At 42.6% G+C, this 25,288-nt stretch overlaps 1 protein-coding gene across 1 annotated transcript in view; it reads right to left on the bottom strand.

The window, feature by feature from the left end:
• Nucleotides 1-25,288, bottom strand: part of LOC119853499 (CD2 associated protein) — a 150,327-nt gene that overhangs the window by 33,811 nt on the left and 91,228 nt on the right. Inside the window, exons 7-9 of the mRNA XM_038396619.2 lie at nucleotides 23,791-23,899; nucleotides 14,474-14,568; nucleotides 5,206-5,310 (exon numbers count right to left, since the gene is read on the bottom strand). Of these exons, the coding sequence (XP_038252547.1) occupies nucleotides 5,206-5,310; nucleotides 14,474-14,568; nucleotides 23,791-23,899 (309 nt within the window). The remainder of the gene's footprint in view (nucleotides 1-5,205; nucleotides 5,311-14,473; nucleotides 14,569-23,790; nucleotides 23,900-25,288) is intronic.

Here is a 25,288-nt window from a genome sequence, read left to right as displayed (position 1 = left end):
CCGAGTCCCATTCCATTGCTCAAGAAATTACAGAAAATCCTTCTTGCACAGACAGCCAAAAATTAAAGCAAATGAAATTATGCATTTTATAGTGCCAAAGCAATTTACTTACTCATTTTAACAACTATAACTTTAGGGCAATACTAATAAACCTACATTGTATCAGGCAATATTAAAAGAATCAGATGAAATCTGGCCAAAGATTTAGATTTTACAAAAATGATGTTTTTTTAAAAAAACAAGATCAAAGAAATATTTTAATTGTTTTTTGAGTTCCAATGAAAGGGGTTTTTTTTAGGTGGGAAAAGTGAATAAATATTCCCTGGAGTGTTTGCACCCTAAACATCGCAGCCTGGGAACTTGAAAAACTAAACCTAAAATGACACATCTGCTTATGCACAAGCAGAGAGAAAGGTGCAGATTAAATACTGAGAAAGAATGTTTAAAAAGCTTCCTGTTTAAATATACTGCAGTATAACAATACCACAGCTGAAGATTCATGTTTTTAAAATGAGTGATTTTTAACCTGGATATTTCCCATCAAATTTTAGACTATGAAATACTGAAGTCTTAGGTTTGTTCATGTTCTAGCACTCCTTTAAAATATAATGTTGCCCCTTTTGGACCTGAGCAGCTAGTCAAAATTTGGGGTGCTGTGGATGTTCCAGTTGGGAGTAGAAATTGGTGATCAACAAAACTGTAACAAAGAAATATCCGTTTACAAAGTCCTGCTTCTCCAAATGCAGGAGGAACCAAGAACCAAAGTAATAGTTTCAGTTTCTTAGCTTACAGCGCCAAGCCTTGTTAGACAACATATCTCAAACGTTCTCACTAGCTTTCCCCACGGCCACATTAGGCTCAGAGGCTACTGATTGGCTAGCTTGCTTTTTGTCTCTGCTTCTCTGTTCCGCATGTTTGCTTCTTCCCCCTCTATTCTCTCCTGCCACTGCCTGCTCACACACTACTCAGCAAAAGCCCTCTGCCCACCAAGACCTGGTCTATACTACAGAGTTGGATGTAAGTGTCTACACTACAATATTGCTCCCACCAATATAAGTTGCACACTACGCTGATCTAATAACTCCACCTCTGCAAGAGGAGGTTGACACAGTGTCAGTGTAGATACCATGTTGACTGCCCTGGCTGTTGGCCCCAGGGCTCTGGCTATAGACAGATTTCCCTCCACTTTATATGAGGATTACCCCTGGACTTGAATTGTGAGAGAGTGTTATTAAAATATTATAAAAGCTTTTAGGAAATTCCTAGAGTGAGATCTTATATGCCAAGCAAAACTTCTGAGTACGGCAGCTCCTGTTAGCAGAAATAGGTGTTTATCGAACAAATGATGTACATGAAGACATTTTTAAAAAAATTAACCATGCATGAAAACTCATATTAAATCTCTTTCTTTGGTCACAGAAAACAGTGCAGTAAAATTAATGAATGAAACCAGACTCCGTTTTCAGCCCAGAAAGAAATGCTCAATCCTATCAGAGTTCTATTTGGAATAAACAGAAAATCAACATTATTTACCTGCAAGGCTGGGCGGCAGCAGACGTATCAGATTCAAATGTCAACACCAACTTGCAATTAAAGTGAATCAGTTTGGGGTTTTTTTAGATCAGCCCACAATGAACAGATTACAGCTGCCATCCACTGCCTTTACCTGAAAGCTGCTCCATGCAGGTGAATTCCTGTACTAAGTCACATTGAAGACGATGGGGTTTGCATTCAGTAGCTTGAAGGATTTGGGCACTCTCTCTACAATAACCTGCTTAAAGACCCAGAATGATTCACCTCTCCAACCCTGAATGCAGCATTCCTTTCTTCCTGTACATCAACAGCTCAACCTGGCAACCTCCATATGCACACAACACAGTATACTTGGATCAATATAAATATTTCCATTTTCCACATTGATATCAATAATTTTAAAATATAATCTTAAATATTGAGTAGTTTCACTGCAATGAGTCAATATTGAAAGTTGTTTATGTTAAAGATTTTGTGCAATAGTGAAGACTTACACTATTTATACCACTTGCCAAGTGGAGAGCCTATTAGAAAAGGAGGAGGGTGGATTAGATTCCATGCATTTTAGCGTTCATTAGATAGTAGTACTGAAATTGCCTGACCAACAACAGATTCATCATTCAAGTAATGAAATGCAGCAAAAGTACAGAGTTATAGTTAAACTTAGCATTGAGGATAATTTATTAGAAATGCTATTTTAAAATGTTGCTAACCACAATCACCACAGTGTAGTCATTTCCCGTTATTTTTATTGCTAATTTTTGTTTTCTTTTTCTTTAGAAACCTGTGTGGTGACTTTCTGGAACAATGCACATTCCTATGAATTAACACAGCCAACTTCCTTAATATTTTTTGAAGTCACTATAAGAAATGTAATATTTTCCTGGCCATACTGAAGTACAGTAACTCCTCACTTAAAGTAGTCCCGGTTAACGTTGTTACATTGATCAGCAATCAGAGAACATGCTCATTTAAAATTGCACAATGCTCCCTTATAACCTCATTTGGCAGCTGCTTGCTTTGTCCACTGCTTGCAGGAAGAGCAGCCAGTTGGGGCTAGATGGTGGGGGCTTGGAACCAGGGTGGACCAGCCGCCCCTTGCTCCCCTAAGTTCCCTGTCCAGCAGCTGCCCAGCAGGCTATCAATTGCCGGGCAGTTCAGCTGTCCCTCCCCCCACTGCCGTGTGCTGCTCCTGTCCTCTGCCTTAGACCTGCTCCCGGGAGCCTCCTGCTTGTTGCGTGGGTATGGAGTCAGGTGAAGAGAGAGAGAAGACGGGTGCTAATGTCAGGGTGTCCCCCTCACCCCTCTCCTGCATCTCATTTCCACAGAGCAGGGGCCAACACGATAGGGCTCAGGACAGAGGGAGCTTGCTGGAAGCAGCTGCTGTCTCAACTTGCTGATATACTTAAAAAGGCAATGTACTTAAAGTGGGGTCAGAGTACTTAAAGGAGCAATGCATGTCTCTCTCATACATGTATGTGTTTCTGTCTCTCTCTGCATGCTGTCTCCCCTCCCTCCATTTGTACTGCCATGTAGAGTGTGAGGCTACATTAACAACGTGTTAACCCTTGAGGGCTCAGCCGATTGCTAATTCATCATTTAGCAGTAAGGCATACCAAACAACTGATGGCCTTCCATGGTGTTCATGACCTTAAATACTTGTTTCAGAGTAGCAGCCGTGTCAGTCTGTATTCGCAAAAAGAAAAGGAGTACTTGTGGCACCTTAGAGACTATAGTTTCAAAAACAGACTCCAGCGAGAGACTGCTGAATTGGAATTAATTTGCAAACTGGATACAATTAACTTAGGCTTGAATAGAGACTGGGAGTGGATGGGTCATTAGACAAAATAAAACTATTTCTCCCCCCCACCCCACCCCCCACTGTTCCTCAGACATTCTTGTTAACTGCTGGAAATGGCCCACCTTGATTATCACCATAAAAGGTTTTCCTCCTCCCCCCCTTCCTGCTGGTAATAGCTCATCTTAAGTGATCACTCTCCTTACAGTGTGTATGATAAAACCCATTGTTTCATGTTCTCTCTCTCTCTCTCTCTCTGTGTGCGCGTGTAAAAATCTCCCCACTGTATTTTCTACCAAATGCATCCGATGAAGTGAGCTGTAGCTCACAAAAGCTTATACTCAAATAAATTTGTTAGTCTCTAAGGTGCCACAAGTACTCCTTTTCTTTTTAAAAACTTGTGAAATATATTGTGCCTCAATCCTTGGCAGAAGTTTGGTTACAATGTACACATTAAATCCATTTAGATCTTCTTATAAATATGTTTCTCCAGCCCTCAATTATTGTTATATTTAATTCCCTCCAGTCGAAGGCCTCTGTGTATTCATCCCCACAAAAATCACAATGGCTTTTCACAAGCCAATTCAATTAAGGTGGAAGTAGCCTATTCTCAATAGTTGACAAGGGGTGAATACAAGAGGGAAAATTAGTTTTGTAATGCTAACAAGGCCAATGCAAACAAGGTGGCCCATTTACAACAGTTGACAAGAAGGTGAGAAGAAAAGGAGTACTTGTGGCACCTTAGAGACTAACAAATTTATTAGAGCATAAGCTTTCGTGAGCTACAGCTCACTTCATCGGATGCAGCTCACGAAAGCTTATGCTCTAATAAATTTGTTAGTCTCTAAGGTGCCACAAGTACTCCTTTTCTTTTTGCGAATACCGACTAACACGGCTGCTACTCTGAAAGAAGGTGAGTATCAGCTGAGGGAAAATTACTGTTGTTGATAGGTTTGTTATCCCTTAGGGTATACAGCAGAAGAAAGGTGTAATATAAATCACCTTTTAAAGCAACAGAAAGTGAACTTCCAACTGGGATTTTTGAAGTCAGTGATCTGTGTATATTTGCACAAGTCTAATTTATGCTCAGAGATGAATAATGTGTATATGCAGATCTGATATCTCTACACTCACAAAACCATGGTAAGTGTACAAACACATGCTCCTAACTTAGAAAAGCTAGTTCTTCATTTATAATGCAACTGTCTAGACCTTAAACCATAACTGCACAGACACCTAGCTAACCCTGACAACTTTAAAATAGTTAAATGGGTTGGGGAAAATTAATTATAAACACAACAGTGACAGAGGCAAGAAAAGATGAAATTTCATCTTGAAACATTTTGAAACAAAATGAAATGAAGTATTTCAATTAGATATTCTCATTTATTTTTGACTTCCCCATTTTGACTTACATTTCAAAATTATCTAAAAAAAGTTTTAATATGGTTGTTTAGAATTTAAAGAATTTGGAGTTTCTGTTCCCTGAAAATTTCCACGTCTCAATTTTTTTGGCCTAATTCAGGACAAATTTCAATTTGTCAGAATTTCCCACAGGACAAAAACTCCATTTTTTAAAAACCAGCTCTATTTTTTTAAATATACAAAATTCAATTTCTGCTTCAATAGTACTAACAAATTGAAAATGAATCAAAAAATTGGCATCATAACATTGTTATGTGGTAATATGCATTAAGATTTAGTTGGGGACTGGTCCTGTTTTGAGCAGGGGATTGGACTAGATGACCTCCTGAAGTCCCTTCCAACCCTGATATTCAATGATTCTAAGTATTTTTTTTTTATATCTGCATTTCTGGCAAAGGATCTGTAGCTTTTCTTTAGATTGTAAGAAAAGAAAAAACACTAAAACTTACTGGAAAGTCCTTATCAGACTCTTGTATTTGAACAGCAAAGTTGTCTGGGAAGATTCCTTCTTTACCATTAAGCTCTCCTTTCCACCATCCTTGTTCTCCAGGATCCTAAAACAACAAATGGCATTATTTATTTGAACAACATTACTTAATATTTACTCATTTTATGGAGCAAGCAGAGCTCCAGAAAAAAAAACATGCACAAGTATTCATTATATAGTACAAAAACCCATCTCCTTTTACCAATGTTGTAAAATATCACCTCAACTGAAAAAAATGAGATTTTTTCAAGAGGAAGCCTTATTAGATCAATTATATTTGGGAAGGAGCTGCGAGTAGCTCAGGGTTTGATAGAATCAGATGTCCTTACTTTCCAACTTGGTTTTTTATTATTTGTTTTAAAACAGGGATTAAAACTGTTAAGAATATCTATTTGAAGGGATCTGTAAATGGAAGTGGAATAAAGAAACATAAATATAAAAGAAACCTCCTAATGCATTGCACAACCTTAGCCACTGTCTTGGAAGACAATTTTTTTTGTCTTACATTCACAGATCTCTTCCAAATATCTATCTATTTCTCTGTCTTTATATATGTGTGTATCTTGTTTGAATGATTTAATTTTATGAGAACTACTGGACTGAGAAAGGCAAGAGAGAAAAGTAATATGATCTGTATGGGAGGGGACAAGTTAAGAATACAGTAAAAAGAGCCAGAGAAAGGTATTTCTATTTCAGAGTTCAGTGTAACAGCACATATTTTTGGAGGATTGAGGGTTTAATATGTGCAACCCCTTAACGCACAGAATCAAGTTGCTTAAAATTATTTTAGTGATTCAATTTAAGGTTTTTCTTCCAACATTAATAGCTATCACCACTTTATACAGGTTGAATAAACTATTATTGAAATATGCTACTTTTGACAGAAACAACTGGCTCATTCTATCAACAGAAAATTAGGTCCTAGCATGCATATCCAATTCAGAACAGCTGGTGAATCTCAGAACAAAAAATTCATAAACACACTGAACTAAATGAAGGAAGCACCAATGCAAGAAACTAAAACCAAATTGACACCCTGCCAGTTTATAGACTCAAAACGGTTTATCATTTCTCCCATTAAGTCCCTTGCAAACTTCACATTATCCTCTGGAGTTTACTAATTTTGTTAATGCCAGAACCCAGCAATTATGAGCTTTAGTACAGAAAGGCCCCAGTTTTCCAAATGGATCTGAGTGGATACAAGGGCCCTTATATATCTGATTCCATGGTCAGAGTTGAAGGGAGACAGTTTATATTTAACACTGGATACAGGGAAACTTTGCGGGATGGGGGGAGGACGGGAGGTGGAAACATCAGTTCCAAGCAATAATGGGAGGATAAAACCAGTACAAATTTTAAAATCTTGTTAGGACTTGACTGTATCCTTATGCAAACCGAGATCTAACCTGATATGAAAGAAAATAGCCAGAGCCTCGCGAACCAGCTGAGCGGCAGCGAACCAGCGGAGCAGCGGGGACAGCAGAGCAGCTCACAGCAGGAGTTTGCCTGGGACTGGTAAGTATCCGAGTGTGTGTGTTTGCTTGCTGAGGAAGTATCCGAGCGTGTGTTTGCTGGGAGGGCAGGGAGAGAGCCTGAGTGAGTGTCTGATTGGCTGCTAGCCTGCAGGGGGGGGGCATTAGGGTGTCTGTGTGTTTGCATCAGGGAAGCCTGGCTGTTTGAAAATAGCCAGAGCCTCGCGAACCAGCTGAGCGGCAGCGAACCAGCGGAGCAGCGGGGACAGCAGAGCAGCTCACAGCAGGAGTTTGCCTGGGACTGGTAAGTATCCGAGTGTGTGTGTTTGCTTGCTGAGGAAGTATCCGAGCGTGTGTTTGCTGGGAGGGCAGGGAGAGAGCCTGAGTGAGTGTCTGATTGGCTGCTAGCCTGCAGGGGGCGGGCATTAGGGTGTCTGTGTGTTTGCGTAAGGGAAGCCTGGCTGTTTAAAAATAGCCAGAGCCTCGCGAACCAGCTGAGCAGCGGGGACAGCAGAGCAGCTCACAGCAGGAGTTTGCCTGGGAGTTCGCCTGGAGTGAGCCCAGTGAGGCTTACATCTTGCCAACGTCTCTGAGGAAGCTCATAGTAGGTAGGTGATATGGAAGGGGGGGGTTCAGCTATTGTGACCTGCACTGGATGTGCCATGTTTGTCTTTCTTCCACAGGACAGAAGCGACTTTGTCTGTACAAAGTGCAAGCTGGTCTCCATATTGGAAGAGAAGATTGAAGGTCTGGAGCAACAGGTAACGACCCTGCGTTGTATACGAGAGACTGAGGATTTTCTGGACCAAACTCAGGATAGCCTTCTAGGGGCACAAAGCTCTAAAGATATAGAGCAGGTTGCACAGAGGAGCCAAGAGGCCAGTGAAGAAGCTTGGCAACATGTGACCTCCAGAAGAGGTAAGCGGAATGTCCGGGTTCCAGTAACACAGACACAGGTAACTAACCGCTTTCATGTTCTCTCCACAGGTACCAATGCGGAGAGTGGACCAGATGATATGTCTGGGGGGAGAAAGCAGAAGGAGACCCCGCTGGTTGGGAGGCATGAGATGCGATGTCCTGAGGTTGGGGGTTCCACGACCACCACTCCCAAGAGGAGAAGGCGGGTGGTGGTGGTCGGGGACTCTCTCCTCCGGGGGACTGAGTCATCTATCTGCCGCCCTGACCGGGAAAACCGAGAAGTCTGCTGCTTGCCAGGGGCTAAGATTCGTGATGTGACGGAGAGACTGCCGAGACTCATCAAGCCCTCGGATCGCTACCCCTTCCTGCTTCTCCACGTGGGCACCAATGACACTGCCAAGAATGACCTTGAGCGGATCACTGCGGACTACGTGGCTCTGGGAAGAAGGATAAAGGAGTTGGAGGCGCAAGTGGTGTTCTCGTCCATCCTCCCCGTGGAAGGAAAAGGCCTGGGTAGGGACCGTCGAATCGTGGAGGTCAACGAATGGCTACGCAGGTGGTGTCGGAGAGAAGGCTTTGGATTCTTTGACCATGGGATGGTGTTCCATGAAGGAGGAGTGCTGGGCAGAGACGGGCTCCATCTTACGAAGAGAGGGAAGAACATCTTTGCCAGCAGGCTGGCTAACCTAGTGAGGAGGGCTTTAAACTAGGTTCACCGGGGGAAGGAGACCAAAGCCCTGAGGTAAGTGGGAAAGCGGGATACCGGGAGGAAGCACAGGCAGGAATGTCTGAGAGGGGAGGGCTCCTGCCTCATACTGGGAATGAGGGGCGATCAACAGGTTATCTCAAGTGCTTATATACAAATGCACAAAGCCTTGGAAACAAGCAGGGAGAACTGGAGGTCCTGGTGATGTCAAGGAATTATGACGTGATTGGAATAACAGAGACTTGGTGGGATAACTCACATGACTGGAGTACAGTCATGGATGGTTATAAACTGTTCAGGAAGGACAGGCAGGGCAGAAAAGGTGGGGGAGTAGCACTGTATGTAAGGGAGCAGTATGACTGCTCAGAGCTCCGGTATGAAACTGTGGAAAAACCTGAGTGTCTCTGGATTAAGTTTAGAAGTGTGTGCAACAAGAGTGATGTCATGGTGGGAGTCTGCTATAGACCACCGGACCAGGGGGATGAGGTGGATGAGGCTTTCTTCCGGCAACTCACGGAAGCTACTAGATCGCATGCCCTGATTCTCATGGGTGACTTTAATTTTCCTGATATCTGCTGGGAGAGCAATACAGCGGTGCATAGACAATCCAGGAAGTTTTTGGAAAGCGTAGGGGACAATTTCCTGGTGCAAGTGCTAGGGGAGCCAACTAGGGGGAGCGCTTTTCTTGACCTGCTGCTCACAAACCGGGTAGAATTAGTGGGGGAAGCAAAAGTGGATGGGAATCTGGGAGGCAGTGACCATGAGTTGGTTGAGTTCAGGATCCTGACGCAGGGAAGAAAGGTAAGCAGCAGGATACGGACCCTGGACTTCAGGAAAGCAGACTTTGACTCCCTCAGGGAACAGATGGCCAGGATCCCCTGGGGGACTAACATGAAAGGGAAGGGAGTCCAGGAGAGCTGGCTGTATTTCAAGGAATCCCTGTTGAGGTTACAGGGACAAACCATCCCGATGAGTCGAAAGAATAGTAAATATGGCAGGCGACCAGCTTGGCTTAATGGTGAAATCCTAGCGGATCTTAAACATAAAAAAGAAGCTTACAAGAAGTGGAAGGTTGGACATATGACCAGGGAAGAGTATAAAAATATTGCTCGGGCATGTAGGAAAGATATCAGGAGGGCCAAATCGCACCTGGAGCTGCAGCTAGCAAGAGATGTCAAGAGTAACAAGAAGGGTTTCTTCAGGTATGTTGGCAACAAGAAGAAAGCCAAGGAAAGTGTGGGCCCCTTACTGAATGAGGGAGGCAAGCTAGTGACAGAGGATGTGGAAAAAGCTAATGTACTCAATGCTTTTTTTGCCTCTGTTTTCACTAACAAGGTCAGCTCCCAGACTGCTGTGCTGGGCAACACAAAATGGGGAAGAGATGGCCAGCCCTCTGTAGAGATAGAGGTGGTTAGGGACTATTTAGAAAAGCTGGACGTGCACAAGTCCATGGGGCCGGACGAATTGCATCCGAGAGTGCTGAAGGAATTGGTGGCTGTGATTGCAGAGCCCTTGGCCATTATCTTTGAAAACTCGTGGCGAACGGGGGAAGTCCCGGATGACTGGAAAAAGGCTAATGTAGTGCCCATCTTTAAAAAAGGGAAGAAGGAGGATCCTGGGAACTACAGGCCGGTCAGCCTCACCTCAGTCCCTGGAAAAATCATGGAGCAGGTCCTCAAAGAATCAATCCTGAAGCACTTAGAGGAGAGGAAAGTGATCAGGAACAGTCAGCATGGATTCACCAAGGGAAGGTCATGCCTGACTAATCTAATCGCCTTTTATGATGAGATTACTGGTTCTGTGGATGAAGGGAAAGCAGTGGATGTATTGTTTCTTGACTTTAGCAAAGCTTTTGACACGGTCTCCCACAGCATTCTTGTCAGCAAGTTAAGGAAGTATGGGCTGGATGAATGCACTATAAGGTGGGTAGAAAGCTGGCTAGATTGTCGGGCTCAACGGGTAGTGATCAATGGCTCCATGTCTAGTTGGCAGCCGGTGTCAAGTGGAGTGCCCCAGGGGTCGGTCCTGGGGCCCGTTTTGTTCAATATCTTCATAAATGATCTGGAGGATGGTGTGGATTGCACTCTCAGCAAATGTGCGGATGATACTAAACTGGGAGGAGTGGTAGATACGCTGGAGGGGAGGGATAGGATACAGAAGGACCTAGACAAATTGGAGGATTGGGCCAAAAGAAATCTAATGAGGTTCAATAAGGATAAGTGCAGGGTCCTGCACTTAGGATGGAAGAATCCAATGCACCGCTACAGACTAGGGACCGAATGGCTCGGCAGCAGTTCTGCGGAAAAGGACCTAGGGGTGACAGTGGACGAGAAGCTGGATATGAGTCAGCAGTGTGCCCTTGTTGCCAAGAAGGCCAATGGCATTTTGGGATGTATAAGTAGGGGCATAGCGTGCAGATCGAGGGACGTGATCGTTCCCCTCTATTCGACACTGGTGAGGCCTCATCTGGAGTACTGTGTCCAGTTTTGGGCCCCACACTACAGGAAGGATGTGGATAAATTGGAAAGAGTACAACGAAGGGCAACGAAAATGATTAGGGGTCTAGAGCACATGACTTATGAGGAGAGGCTGAGGGAGCTGGGATTGTTTAGTCTGCAGAAGAGAAGAATGAGAGGGGATTTGATAGCTGCTTTCAACTACCTGAAAGGGGGTTTCAAAGAGGATGGCTCTAGACTGTTCTCAATGGTAGCAGATGACAGAACGAGGAGTAATGGTCTCAAGTTGCAATGGGGGAGGTTTAGATTGGATATTAGGAAAAACTTTTTCACTAAGAGGGTGGTGAAACACTGGAATGCGTTACCTAGGGAGGTGGTAGAATCTCCTTCCTTAGAGGTTTTTAAGGTCAGGCTTGACAAAGCCCTGGCTGGGATGATTTAACTGGGACTTGGTCCTGCTTTGAGCAGGGGGTTGGACTAGATGACCTTCTAGGGTCCCTTCCAACCCTGATATTCTATGATTCTATGATTCTAACTCCGTCTTTACAAAACAAAATATAGTGCCACTGCTGTGTACGGTGCTTTGTAAGTAATATGCATCATCCTACAGGTTTTCAGTAGCATTCCACTTATAGAGAAAACCAATGAAGTATTTATCTGCACAAACAAACTTGCATAAACTCAGGGGTTTTTTATTTTGAAAACAAGCAAAAATTACTTTAGAAGACGGCCACAGGCTCAGAAACTATGTTTGTCCCAGTTTCATTTCGCTAATCTATAATTTTGCTTCCCTTTGTTTGGCAAGTGAACACAGGAAGAGGAAAAATAGAAAAGTTAATTACTCCAGCCCCTAGCTATGTTAACTGCTATGACATTAAGCGCAGAAAATTAGATAAGATCAAAAACTGGGATTGAGTTAGTTACTGTGATAAGTATTTTTAAGAAATCTAGACTTTGTAAGCAGTGTGGTCCAATTGATAGAGATTGGACTGGGATTAAGGACACCGGACTGGGCTCTATTCCTGACTCCACTACTTACCTGCTGTACGGCCTTGGATAAATCACTCTGTCTACATGTCCTTCGGTCTCCTTCTGTAGTCTTGGCTACTTGGATAGTAAGCTCTTTGGGGCATGAATTGTCTTAATCATTTGGTGCTTATGAAAACCTACTGTGATAGGGTCGGGCCAGATGGCTATAGGAGAGTAACAGAAGGCAGATATATTAGCCCCAGATTAAGTAGGCCCCTTTTCCCTGGGTAAGGTAACAGGGAAGGTTCCAGAACAATCAGGAACCTTCTGGAGACAATTAAGACAGGCTGATTAGAACACCTGCAGCCAATCAAGAAGCTGCTACAATCAATTAAGGCAGGCTAATCAGGGCACCTCGGTTTTAAAAAGGAGCTCACTTCAGTTTGTGGTGTGCGTGTGAGGAGCTGGGAGCAAGAGGCGCTAGGAGCGGAGAGTGAGAACGCAGACTGTTGGAGGACTGAGGTGTACAAGCATCATCAGACAGCAGGAGGAAGATCCTATGGTGAGGATAAAGAAGGTGTTGGGAGGAGGCCATGGGGAAGTAGCCCAGGGAGTTGTAGCTGTCATACGGCTGTTCCAGGAGGCACTCTAGACAGCTGCATTCCACAGGGCCCTGGGCTGGAACCTGGGAGTAGAGGGCAGGCCCGGGTTCCCCCCAAATCCTCCCAACTCCTGGTCAGACACAGGAGTCGTTGATCTGAACTGTGAATTCAGAAAAATGGCCAAGCTGAGGGCTACAGTGAAGCTCCAAGGTGAGCAAATCCGCCAATAAGCGCAAGACCCACGAAGTTAGAGCAAGAACATTGTCACACTAACTAACTTCCGGTCCTACTGTAATGCAAGCAAATAATGAAACAAGAAAATCATTGTAGCTATCATTAAAGACATGTTGGAATCTCTTGGAAAAAAACTCAAAATCCTTTTAAAGAAGCTTAGCTTATGTGTATTTATGCTCCGCACTGTAGACTACTATGAACATGAAAACTGGATTGTAGTTTATGCTTCCAATTCCCCACCTAAATCAATCCTCTAATATCCCACTTAGTAAAATGTGATTAATATAAAAAGATTATAGACTATAGGTGAGGAAAATTAAGCAGTAACCAATGATTTTCAGCCCCTTTTTTTTTTCTTTACAGCAAAACATTTATAAAATGGGTTAGGGATGCAACTGCTGCCTTTCAACACTGACTCTCTCTTGCATATTAGCACAAATAAGTGAATATTCAGACAAAGTTTATTCCTTCAAGAAGCAAGACAGATTATCCACCATAAAGCAGTTTTGTTAAGTACTATGATTCTGAGATCTCAAATATTACGAAACATTTGGATTTTCATACTGAGAATAATCCTTGCTTAAAAATATATTTACAACATTAAATATTGCATGTCAAAATTTCAGTGCAAAACTCAACTGTTTCTTTAAAGAGAACTCAACTCACTCCTACAACCCAGTCCACCACACCTGGAAATCTATGGGGGAAGTGATTGCCAAACGATAAGTGGTCAAAATCAATAAAGAAAGGATTTATTTTCATGCTTTTATGAGATTATAGAACAGCATATGGTTAAATTCTAGGACAAACTCAGATCTATTACCAAGATAAAATAATTTATCAGCATGCTAAACAAAACTGATCTGGAAAGAATGAGATCTACTGCTGATAAGGCCAGGTCTACACTATAAAATTTACATTGATATAACTACATTGCTCAGGGGTGTAAAAAAGTCTACATCCCTGAGCAACGTAGTTATTCCAACCTAACCCCAGACGTAGACAGCGCTATGTTGGCGGGAGAGCTACCGCCTCTCATGGAGGTGGATTAACTGCACCAATGAGAAATTTCAGAGTAGCAGCCGTGTTAGTCTGTATTCACAAAAAGAAAAGGAGTACTTGTGGCACCTTAGAGACTAAAATTTATTTGAGCATAAGTTTTCGTGAGCTACAGCTCACTTCATCGGATGCATTTGGTGGAAAATACAGTGGGGAGATTTATATACACACACACACACACACACACACACACACACACACACACACACACACACACACACACACACACACACACACACACACACACACACACACACACAGAACATGAAACAATGGGTTTTTTCATACACACTGTAAGGAGAGTGATCACTTAAAATGAGCCATCACCAGCAGCAGGGGGGGGAAAGGAGGAAAACCTTTCATGGTGACAAGCAATAGCCTACCTTGCTTGTCACCATGAAAGGTTTTCCTCCTTTCCCCCCCTGCTGCTGGTGATGGCTCGACTTAAGTGATCACTCTCCTTACAGTGTCTATGAAAAAAACCATTGTTTCATGGGGGGGGGTGTGTGTGTGTGTGTGTGTGTGTGTGTGTGTGTGTGTGTGTGTAAACCTCCCCACTGTATTTTCCACCAAATGCATCCGATGAAGTGAGCTGTAGCTCACGAAAGCTTATGCTCAAATAAATTTGTTAGTCTCTAAGGTGCCACAAGTACTCCTTTTCTTTTTACCAATGAGAAAAGCTCTCCCGTTGGTATAGTAGCGTCTTCCCTGAAACACTGCAGCTGTGATGATGCAGCATTTTAAGTGTAGACCTGCCCTTTTATTCTGTACTTCAACTACATTTATGAAAACTCAGTGATTAGTAAGCCCTTACCTTACTTATTATCTGGACAATCTCGCCTTCTTTAAAACCAAGTTCATTTTCATTTGAACCTTCAAAGGGCAAAAGAGTCCTGCAATATTCCTTGGCTGAAACAAAAAAGCAAAAATGGTTGCATTTGCACAGTGTTCTAATCTGTTGTATGAATGAAGGTACATAAATAAAAGCTCAAAATTATTATCTTTTTTAGAAGGATAACTACTACTACAATCATCTTTTGATCTTATATATCGACCAACTTCAGTATGTTTTACTATGTCCAGCAGAACACGCCAAAAATAAGACAGTAGTATACTCTTTATTCAATTCTCCCATTTTAGACATCTGAATTGAAGCTCTGCAACTAGAGTTGAACATCTCCCTAGTTTTGTTTAACGTGTGTCTGGCAGAGATTTTCATTAGGCTGTCAAGTGATTAAAAAATTAATTGCAATTAATTGCGTAAATAATCGCACTGTTAAACAATAGAACACTAAATTTTTGGATGTTTTCCACATTTTCAAATATAATTGATTTCAATTACAACACAATACGAAGTGTACAGTGCTCATCTTATTTTTATTAAAAGATCTGCACTGTAAAAAAACAAAAAAAAATAGTATTTTGCAATTCACCCAATACAAGTACTGTACTGCAAACTCTATCATGAAAGTTGAATTAACAAATGTAAAAAAAAATCCACTCAAAAAAAAAAAAGTGTAAAATGTTAGAGCCTGCAAGTCCATTCAGTCCTACTTCTTATTCAGCCAATCGCTCAGGCCTGGTCTATGCTACATCGAATTTAGCAGTGTTATCTCACTTTAACCCTGCACCCGTCCACACAACTAAGCCCTTTTTTTCGACTTAAAGAGCTCTTAAAATCGGATTTCTTTACTCCACCCCCAACGAGGGGTTTAGCGCTGAAATCGGCCATCCCGGGTCGAATTTGGGGTATTGTGGACACAATTCGACGGTATTGGCCTCCCGGAGCTATCCCAGAGTGCTCAGTTGTGACCGCTCTGAACAGCGCTCTAAACTCAGATGCACTGGCCAGGTATACAGGAAAAGGCCCGCAAACTTTTGAATCTCATTTCCTTTTTGGCCAGCGAGGCGAGCTCACCTGCACAGGTCACCATACAGAGCGCATCATCACAGGAGACAATGCAGTCCCAGAATCGCAAAAGAGCTCCAGCATGGACCGAATGGAAGGTACGGGATCTGATTGCTGTATGGGGAGATGAATCTGTCCTCGCAGAACTCCGTTCGAAAAGACGAAATGCCAAAATATTTGAAAAAATCTCCAGTGGCATGAAGGACAGAGACTATAAACAGGGACCTGCAGTAGTGCCACGTGAAAATTAAGAAGCTCAGGCAAGCCTACCAAAAAACCAGAGAGGAAACGGCCGCTCCGGTTCAGAGCCCCAGACATGCCGCTTCTATCATGAGCTGCATGCCATTCTAGGGGGTGCAGCCACCACTACTTTGCTTTGACTCCATCCAAGGAGTGGCAGGGAACACGGAAGTGGGTTTTGGGGACAAGGAAGATGATGATAAGGAGGAGGTTGTAGATAGCTCACACCAACAGTAATTTTCTGGTCTGGAAAGTAAGTCCCTTGCTGCAGCTTTTGAAACAGACCAGAGTTCCTTAAGATGAAAGTGTCATGTACCTTTCCTGGCCATCCCACATTGATGTTGGTGAAACGTCCCTTGTGATCCACAAGTGCTTGCAGCACCATTGAAAAGTACCCCTTGCAGTTTATGTACTCGCTGCCTTGGTGCTCCGGTGCCAAGACAGGGATATGGGTTCTGTCTATCGCCCCACCAGTTAGGGAATCCTATTGCAGAAAAGCCATCCACTATGACCTGCACATTTCCCAGAGTCACTACCCTTGATAACAGAACGTCAACGATTGCATTGCTACTTGGATCACAGCAGCCCCCACAGTAGATTTTCCCACTCCAAATTCATTCCTGACTGACCAGTAGCTGTCTGGCGTTGCAAGCTTCCACAAGGCTATCGCCACTCACTTCTCAACTGTGAGGGCTGCTCTCATCTTGATATTCTTGCGTTTCAGGGCAGGGGAAAGCAAGTTAAAGTTCCATGAAAGTGCCCTTATGGTTGCGAAAGTTTTGCAGCCACTGGGAATCGTCCCAGACCTGCAACACTATGCAGTCCCACCACTCTGTCCTTGTTTCCCAGGCCCAGAATCAGCGTTCCACACCATAACAGGCCCAATTGACACCATGATGTACACATTGCAGGGGCCCGTACTTTGTGAGAAGTCTATGTCCATGTCCTCATCACCACACTGCAGTCACCTCCTCCTCGCCTGGTTTCGCTTTTCTTGCAGGTTATAGTCCTGCATATCCTGCTGGATAACGTGTGTGTTATTTATAGTGCTCTTAATTGCCACGGTGATCTGAGCGGGCTCCATCTTCCCAGTGCTATGGCATCTGCACTGAAAAAAGGCACGAAAATATTGTCTGCCGTTGCTCTGACAGAGGGAGGGGCGACTGACAACATGGCTTACAGGGAATTAAAATCAACAAAGGGGGTGGCTTTGCATCAAGGAGAAACAGAATGGCCCCCTCAAGGATAAAACTCAAAACCCTGGGTTTAGCAGGCCGTTGATTTCATGGAGGGAGGGAGGAGAAAATGAATACAACACAAATCTGGTCTATTACTTGTTTTGAGCCACTTCATCTATCTTTATACATCTTGCTGCCAGCAGACTATGCAGTACAACTGTTGACCATAGTCATCTCCTGGGTGCTTGGCAGAAGATGGTGCAGTATGACTGCTGGTCATAGTTGTCTCCTGGCTGCTCATTAAAAGACAGTGCAGTAGGACTGCCGGCAGGACTGAATCGCCATGAGACAAAACTTAAAAGGGTAATGACCTGGCTGACTCACTCCCATGTTTGCCTAGGCGCCCCTGACCTCACCGAGGTCAGTTAAAAGAGCACCCTGGAGTATGTCGACGATGGCTACCAGTCATACTGCACTGTCTGCTGCCAAAGGGCAATGAGTGGCTGCTGTGTAGCAATGCAGTACTGCGTCTGCCAACACCCAGGAGACATACGGTGACAGTGAGCTGAGCAGGCTCCATGCTTGCTGTGGTATGGCGTCTGCTCGGGCAACCCAGGAAAAAAGGCGCAAAATGATTGTCTGCCATTGCTTTCATGGAGGGAGGAAGGGAAGGGGGACCTGACAATATGTACCCAGAACCACCCACGACAATGTTTTTGCCCCTCAGGCATTGGGATTTCTACCCAGAATTCAAATGGGCAGCAGAGACTGCGGGAACTGTGGGATAGCTACCCACAGTGCAACACTCCGGAAGTTGACAGTTGCCTCAGTACTGTGGACACACTCTGCCGACTAAATGCTGGATAAATGCACTAAGACCATTTGTGTGGGGACACACACAATCAACTGTATACAAATGCTTTCTACAAAACTGACTTCTATAAATTTGACCTAATTTCATAGTGTAGACATAGCCTCAGACAAACAAGTTTGTTTACATTTGCAGGTGGTTTGGGTTCTACAGTTTCCACATCAGATTGTTGCTCTTTTAAGGCTTCTAAAAGCATGTTCCACACCTCGTCCCTCCCAGATTTTGGAAGGTACTTCAGATTCTTAAACCTTGGGTTGAGTGCTGCAGCTATCTTTAGAAATCTCACATTGGTACCTTCTTTGCATTTTGTGAAATCTGCAGTGAAAGTGATCTTAAAATGAACAACATGGGCTGGGTCAACATCCAAGACTGCTATAACATGAAATATATGGCAGAATGCAGGCAAAACAGAGCAGGGGACGTACAATTCTCCCCCAAGGAATTCAATCACAAATTTAATTAATGCATTATTTTTTAATCAGCGTGGAAGCATGTCCTCTCGAATGGTGGTCAAAGCATGAAGGGACATACGAATGTTTAGCATATCTGGCACATAAATACCTAGCAATGCCGGCTACAGAAGTGCCATGCAAATTACCTGTTCTCACTTTCTGGTGACACTGTAAATAAGAAGAGGGCAGTACTATCTCCTGTAAATGTAAACAAAACATTTTTGTCTTAGCGATTGGCTGAACAAGAAGTAAGAATGAGTGGACTTGTAGGCTCTGAAGTTGTACATTGTTTTGTTTTTGAGTGCAGTTAAGTAACAAAAAAAAAATCTACATTTGAAAGTTGCGCTTTCACAATAAAGAGACTGCACTTCAGTATTTGTATGAGGTGAATTAAAAATTATTTTGTTTATCATTTTTACAGTGCAAATGTTTGTAATAAAAATTAAAAAGTGAGTACTGTACACTTTGTATTCTGTACTGTAATTGAAATCAGTAGATTTGAAAATGTAGAAAAGCCATCAATATTTAATACATTTCAATTGATATTCTATTGTTTAACAGTGCAATTAAAACTGCGATTAAACACGATTAATATTTTTAATCACGATAAATATTTTTGAATTGTGTGAGTTAACTGTGATTAAATCGACAGCCCTAATTTTTGTTACTTCCAACAGACTGTGCTCAAGCACACCAGGAACTGCAAGCTTTATGACAAAACTGCAAGCAATGTTAAATATTAATGCTTTTACCATTTTACTCTCCTCCCCATAGGTAAAAAATATTTAAAATTTCCCTTGCAATTAACTTACTGCCGTTTTTTTGAATGGTAACCGATATGCCCTTACAGATGTGATAATGCTACCAATGTTAATCAGGGTTAGGGTCCTCTGTGTCTGATTAGTCAATTATAAATGATTTCAACAATTATTGCTGGTCTCCAAGTCAATGCAGGATATCTTTTTATTCCATAGCCTGAATTTAGAGCTAGCATATTCTTCATAGGGTCCAACCCTACAAACACTTACACACACTTAACTTGCAGCAGTCCTAGTAAAGTTCAACACATGCATAAAATTTGCAGGATTAGGGCCTTATACTTTAGTTACAAATTGTATAACTATGTAAAAACACTTGACAGTTTAGGAATGTCATTTTATGAATTCCTTTTTATTTTATATGTCAAGCACTTATAATTGTAACCTTCAGTGTGGATTAGAATTTCCATTCTGTCACTGGAATAAATACATACCGGAAATAAACAGTAGTATTAACCCTGTATTGTTCTACTCTGGTAGAACAATGGGTTGCTACCAGTACAGCCATTGACTTAGAGACTCTGCCCAGCAGAGCACCTGAGTGTTGGTACATGGAACTTCCCCAGTGAAGAAAGAAAAGAAGAGAGAGGTGGACAAAACCTGTGCTTAAAAGAGACGCTCTCACTAAGCAGAATTTCATCAGAAAGAGACAACAGAACCCCTCCTGCCTCTTCCCCCGCCCCCCCCCCCCCACACACACACACCAGGAGGAGTGGAGACAGTGGGGGGCAAGAAGACAGGAGGAATTTTGCCTCCCGCTAGAACACTGACCAAACCCAGGACGCTCAGGACTAGTGAGGAATTTTGAGGGAGGAAACTGGGTTCAGGGGTTTCTTGCTTTGCCTAGATCGGTCACTCTCCTGTGCTGCCCAAAATGTGTGCGTTTAGGCAGTTCCTTTGCAAAGTCTTATTTTCTTTAACTCTCATGTGGTCCCTAATGAGAAACTATAAACCAGAGTGCCCATGAAGGTGGAGTCTGGGGAAGAATGCATAGGTGACTGGAGAGGCTTGGGATGTCCTGTACTGGTCTCAGGGCCTATGATATCTGGACTGCAGAGTTCCACATCCCAAAGAAGGGTGCCAGATAGATTCCGCACCCACAGAGTGTACGCTAGAACCCCAGAGTTAGAGATTGTGATTGCACTCAGCCGGCTTGAAAGCACATTGGATTCAAAAAGTTGGGTCCAATACAGCAGACCAGTAACCATTTACTAGGGTGGGAACACAGTCAGGGCTGAAACATCACCTTCTATGTAACCCAAGAACATCTTCATCTTGTCTTTTTACTATAGAATTACCAGAGCGCAAAAATCCAAGAAGGTGGCTTATAGAAAAAAATCTCAACCACTTAACCTATTTAACAAGTTAACAGCAGTATATTTAATGAACAAATAATTACTTAAGGATCTTGCTGTTTTAACTAGTCTTGTGCCTGGCAGTAAATAAAAGGTTATTTCTAATTAAACTGCAGTTTTAGATGGAAGATCATCCACAGATTCAATACTTCATGGAAGTTTTGGAGTGTATTACAGTGAAGCAGCAGTGGTCATAGCTGTTGTCCTTTGAAAGGTCTTAAACCTGATAACACTGAAAACAAACTAAAGATTTCTTTAGCAAAAAGGTGTTTATTTACTTGTACTAATGACCAAAACAAACTTCCAGAAGCAGAAGAGAGACACTAAAATGAATTCCTGATAATCTAAATGTTTTAAGATGATGTGTGTTTATTTTATTAACCAAGTAACTAAACATTGGTGGTTTACTTCCATGCCCACCTCCTCAAAAGTAAGGATATTATTCTTAATATATTTTTGTAACAATAAACCTATGTAAATTGAGATATAGTTTTTAAAACAAATAAATAAGCCCTCCTCACAGGACATCAGATAGTCTTATTTTGTCATGTAAAAGTTTTCCATCTGGTTTTCAGACTGCATTTAATCACCTGGGTAACTGAGCATCTGTAATGTGTTAGTCTCCACACCTTAGAGCAGGGGTGGACAAACTTTTTGGTCCACGGGCCACACCTGGGTATGGAAATTGTATGGCGGGCCATGAATGCTCACGAAATTGGACATGGAGGTGAGGGCTCTGGCAGGGAGCGGGCTCTGGGGTGGAGCCAGAAATGAGGAGTTCAGAAAGGGGCTCCGGCTGGGGGTGAGGGCTCTGGGGTGGGTCTGGGGAGCGAGGGCTCCGGCTGGGGGTGAGGGCTCTGGGGTGGGGCTGGAGCTGGGGATGGGAATGCAGGATAGTGTTCCAGGCTGGGACCAAGAGGTTTGGAGGCTGGAAGGGGGAATCAGGGTTGTGGCAAGGGGTTAGGGTGCAGGAGGGGGTCGGGGTGCAGGCTCCGGACAGCATCTACCTCAAGCAGCTCCCAGCTGCATCCCCTCCCACCCCCCGGTTCCTACATGGAGGCGCAGCCAGGCGGCTCTGTGTGCTGCCCTGTCCACAGGCACCACCCCCTGCAGCTCCCATTGGTTGCAGTTCCCAGCCAATGGGAACTTCAGGGGCAGCATACGGGGCAGAGGCAGCATGCAGAATCCCATGGCTGCCCTATGCGTAGGATCTGGAGGCAGGGCATGTCACTGTCTCTGGGAGCTGCGCAGAGTGAGGCAAACCCCGGACACCGCTCCCCAACTGGAGCTTGAGGGCAGGATTAAAACGTCTGGAGGGCCAGATGCAGGCCCCGGGCCATAGTTTGCCCACCTCTGCTTTAGAGAGACCATCATTTAACTACTTAATACAAATAAATCATATAAATCAACATAGCTGCTGAGGATCTGACTGAAATTTGCATGCTTTTAGCCAGAGGTCTTTTTCAGGCTATAGAAAAGATTAAATAAAATGAAAATTAATATTCTCAGAATTAATCCAACAACACAATGTATCATCCAAAATTTAAACATTAAAAAAAAAATTTCTAGCCATTTTGATTGTGAAAATAGACTTCACAATGTAAATGGCTACCCTGCTGGCCTGTTGAGTCTACAAGGCAGTGAGCTGTCTGTATCTCCCCCTTAACACTCTATGAAAAGTTAACTAACCTTCTAATAGATTCTTAGATTCCAAGGCCAGAAAAGACCATTGTGATTGTCTCGTATAACCTCCAGCATAATACAGGACAGAGAACTTCCCCAAAACAGTTCCTAGAGCAGATCTTTTAGAAAAGTATCCAATCCTGACTTAAAAGTTATTAGTGATGGAAAATCCACCATGACCCTTGGTAAGTTGCTCCAACAGTTAATTACTCTCACTGCTAAAAATTCCACCTTATTTCCAATCTGAATTTGTCTAGCTTCAACTGCTAGCCATTGGATAGTGTTATACCTTTCTCCGTTAGATTGAAGAGCCCATCATCAAATATTTGTTCCTCATGTATGTATTTACAGACTGTAATCAAGTCACCCCTTAACCTTCTTTTGTTAAGATAAATATATTGAGCTCCTTGAATCTGCCACTATAAGGCAGGTTTCTAATCCTTTAATCATTCTCATGGCTCTTCTCTCAACCCAATTGTTGATAAACCAATTTGTCAACAGCCTACTTGAATTGTGGACACCAGAACTGGACACAGGATTCCAGCAACGGTCACAGCAGTACCAAATATAAAAGGTAAAATAAATCCTCTACTCCTCCTCAAGATTCCGTTTACGCGTCCCAGAACAGCATTAGCTCTTTTTTGTCCCAGTACTGCACTAGGAGTTCATGTTCAGTTGATTATCCTCCACAATACCTAAATCTTTTTCAGAGTCACTGTTTCCCAGGATAGAATCCCCCATCATGCAAGTACTGTATGGATTGCACTTGGGCTTTTACCACGAGACCTATGTTGAGGGGGGATGGGGGGAAGAAACATCACACCCTATACCAACATAGCTCTGCTGGTAATAATGTAAGCATAGGCCAGACTCAGTGGTTTATTTCAATTTGCTTAGTTCTGAAAATGATTAAGCTAAAGTAAATAGCCTGCCTCTTATTTTGATGCGTGTCTATGCACAAACTTGGACCAGTTTAACTAAACGGATTTAAAAATACATCTTTAAGCAAACCAATGCCAAGTTTGTGTGTAGACAAGACCCACAATAAAAGTCAAAAAACATATTTAGTTAAAACAATACAAAGCCCTCTGTGGGTACTCTTATATCAGATAAAACAGGCTATATTGGCTACACAGGATTTTGCATCTTTAGTTAAATCACGGCAACTGTGTGTGTGTAGACGAGGCCTTATATTTTTAGAGACAGCTCCTATGTTAATTGGATGCCATCTGTAATTATATGATCTGAATACTTTGAATTTTAATACAAGCAGAAATGTGGGAAGTCAACCTCTGACTTCAGTTTCCACACATCTGTATAGAGTGGGTAAACCTACCGTACTTAGTATTTGTAAGACACTTTGAAGCTGAAAAAGTATTTTGAGAGTTCTAAGTACATTTTTACTAAATAAAAATGTAAGGTCTTAAATCAGAACAAGTTATTTTATTGTATACTTCCATAACTACATACATCTTCACAGAGAATAGATAATACTAGGATACTTAGTGTCCTGCCTCAATGCAGGGGACTGGACTAGATGACCTATCGAGGCTCCTTTCGGTCCTACACTTCCATGACTCTTTGACTAGAAAATAAAAAAAGAGGCAAATATACATTAACCTTACCTTTTGGTTTGCTTTCTGTTTCTACTTTTGTTACATCTACTGCAGGTTCTGCTTTTGTTACACTAGGAAACTGGGTTAGTTTTGGTCCCGGAGGAAGGTTAGGTAGTGGCTAAACAAATGCAAGAGAAAAAAAGATACGCACAATAACTTATTAGAAAGGGAGAGTGCAAAATTAAAAGCATTTTGTTTTGATTTGGCTATCAGACACCTTCTCATGATTTGACCATTTGAAATGATGTCAGCTCTCTTTTACAATTAGGTAATTAATTCCATATGTCAAGGGTGTCACTCATTCTTTGAGATGGTCACATTACGTATTTAAATTTAGTTAGGTTCTATAATTACAATATTAAGGCCACTGATGCAGTAGGAGTGAGACAACCAAGCAGCAACTTCATCTTTTTCCACCAACACCATCGTGGGTTGGATTCAGTCCCCAGGAGGGCTGAAGTGCTTAGCAGTTGGAGAAAGCAGACTACAGGACTCCACTGTTTATAGAAGCAGTTTAAGATGACAGCTGCTTGTCCTGCCTTCCGCTCACTCCTAATACACTGGACCCTTGCTAGAACGTGGGATTTGCGATCCATGTGCAGTACCGCGGGGACCACATTAAAATGACCTCCAATTAAAGTAATTAAATTTGGGATCCCTGGTCACGACTGTATTATATGCAAATTTGCACTATATAGATGCGCATTCTAGCGAGGGTCCGGTGTATCTGCCACAGCATCCATCAAAGCGGATAAAAACATTAGCTGGATGTTTCTGTTAAAATGAACTCTGCAGACATTTAATTTGCCATCGACCTTGTGAGTTAACATCCCATTATGATAATGTACCCGATTTCTCCAGTCCAAGACATTGTTTCAGGCTTACTGAGCCTGCAGACGGATTCAGACTGCTTAAGTCACTTTCAGACGTTTTCTTCACAATAGAACTAACCAGGAATTTTGATGAAACAGTTTGTCAGAAAACACTGATCACTGAACCTGTAACTTTTCACAGAAACTTATCAGTTTTGGGAAAAAAAATGTTCAGGAAAGATTTCTTAGGTCCAGGATGGAATTTCGAAATCAGAGAGAGATCCTCACCCTAGTGGGCATTCATCTGTAATGTGGGAAAATCCAGGCACAGCAGGGACTTGAACCCGAGTCTCCCACATCCCAGGCAAGTGCCCTAACCTCCAGGCTCTTGGGTATACTGGGATGACTTCTCCCTCCCCCACCAAAAAAAAAAAAAGTCTCAGTTTCAATTTAATGAGGAACAGGAAAAAAATTTAATCTCAAAATTTTTGGCAGAATGGGAAAACTTCTCTGACCAACTCTTCTTCACAACCATATCAAACAGAAACTTAGGCCCTGATCCTATAACCAATACTCACCTGAGTAATCCTACTGAAAACTTCTCACATCAGTAAGCACCACTCATGTGAGCAAGGGTCACTGGTCTTCCCCTTTCATTTATTAAAAACCAAATTTTGTAGAGCTTAAAGATTCAG

The sequence above is a fragment of the Dermochelys coriacea genome, chromosome 3, assembly GCF_009764565.3.
Source record: "Dermochelys coriacea isolate rDerCor1 chromosome 3, rDerCor1.pri.v4, whole genome shotgun sequence".
Taxonomy (NCBI): Eukaryota; Metazoa; Chordata; order Testudines; family Dermochelyidae; genus Dermochelys; species Dermochelys coriacea.
Note: the sequence above shows the minus strand (reverse complement) of the source record. Positions and strands in the feature narration are given on the sequence as shown.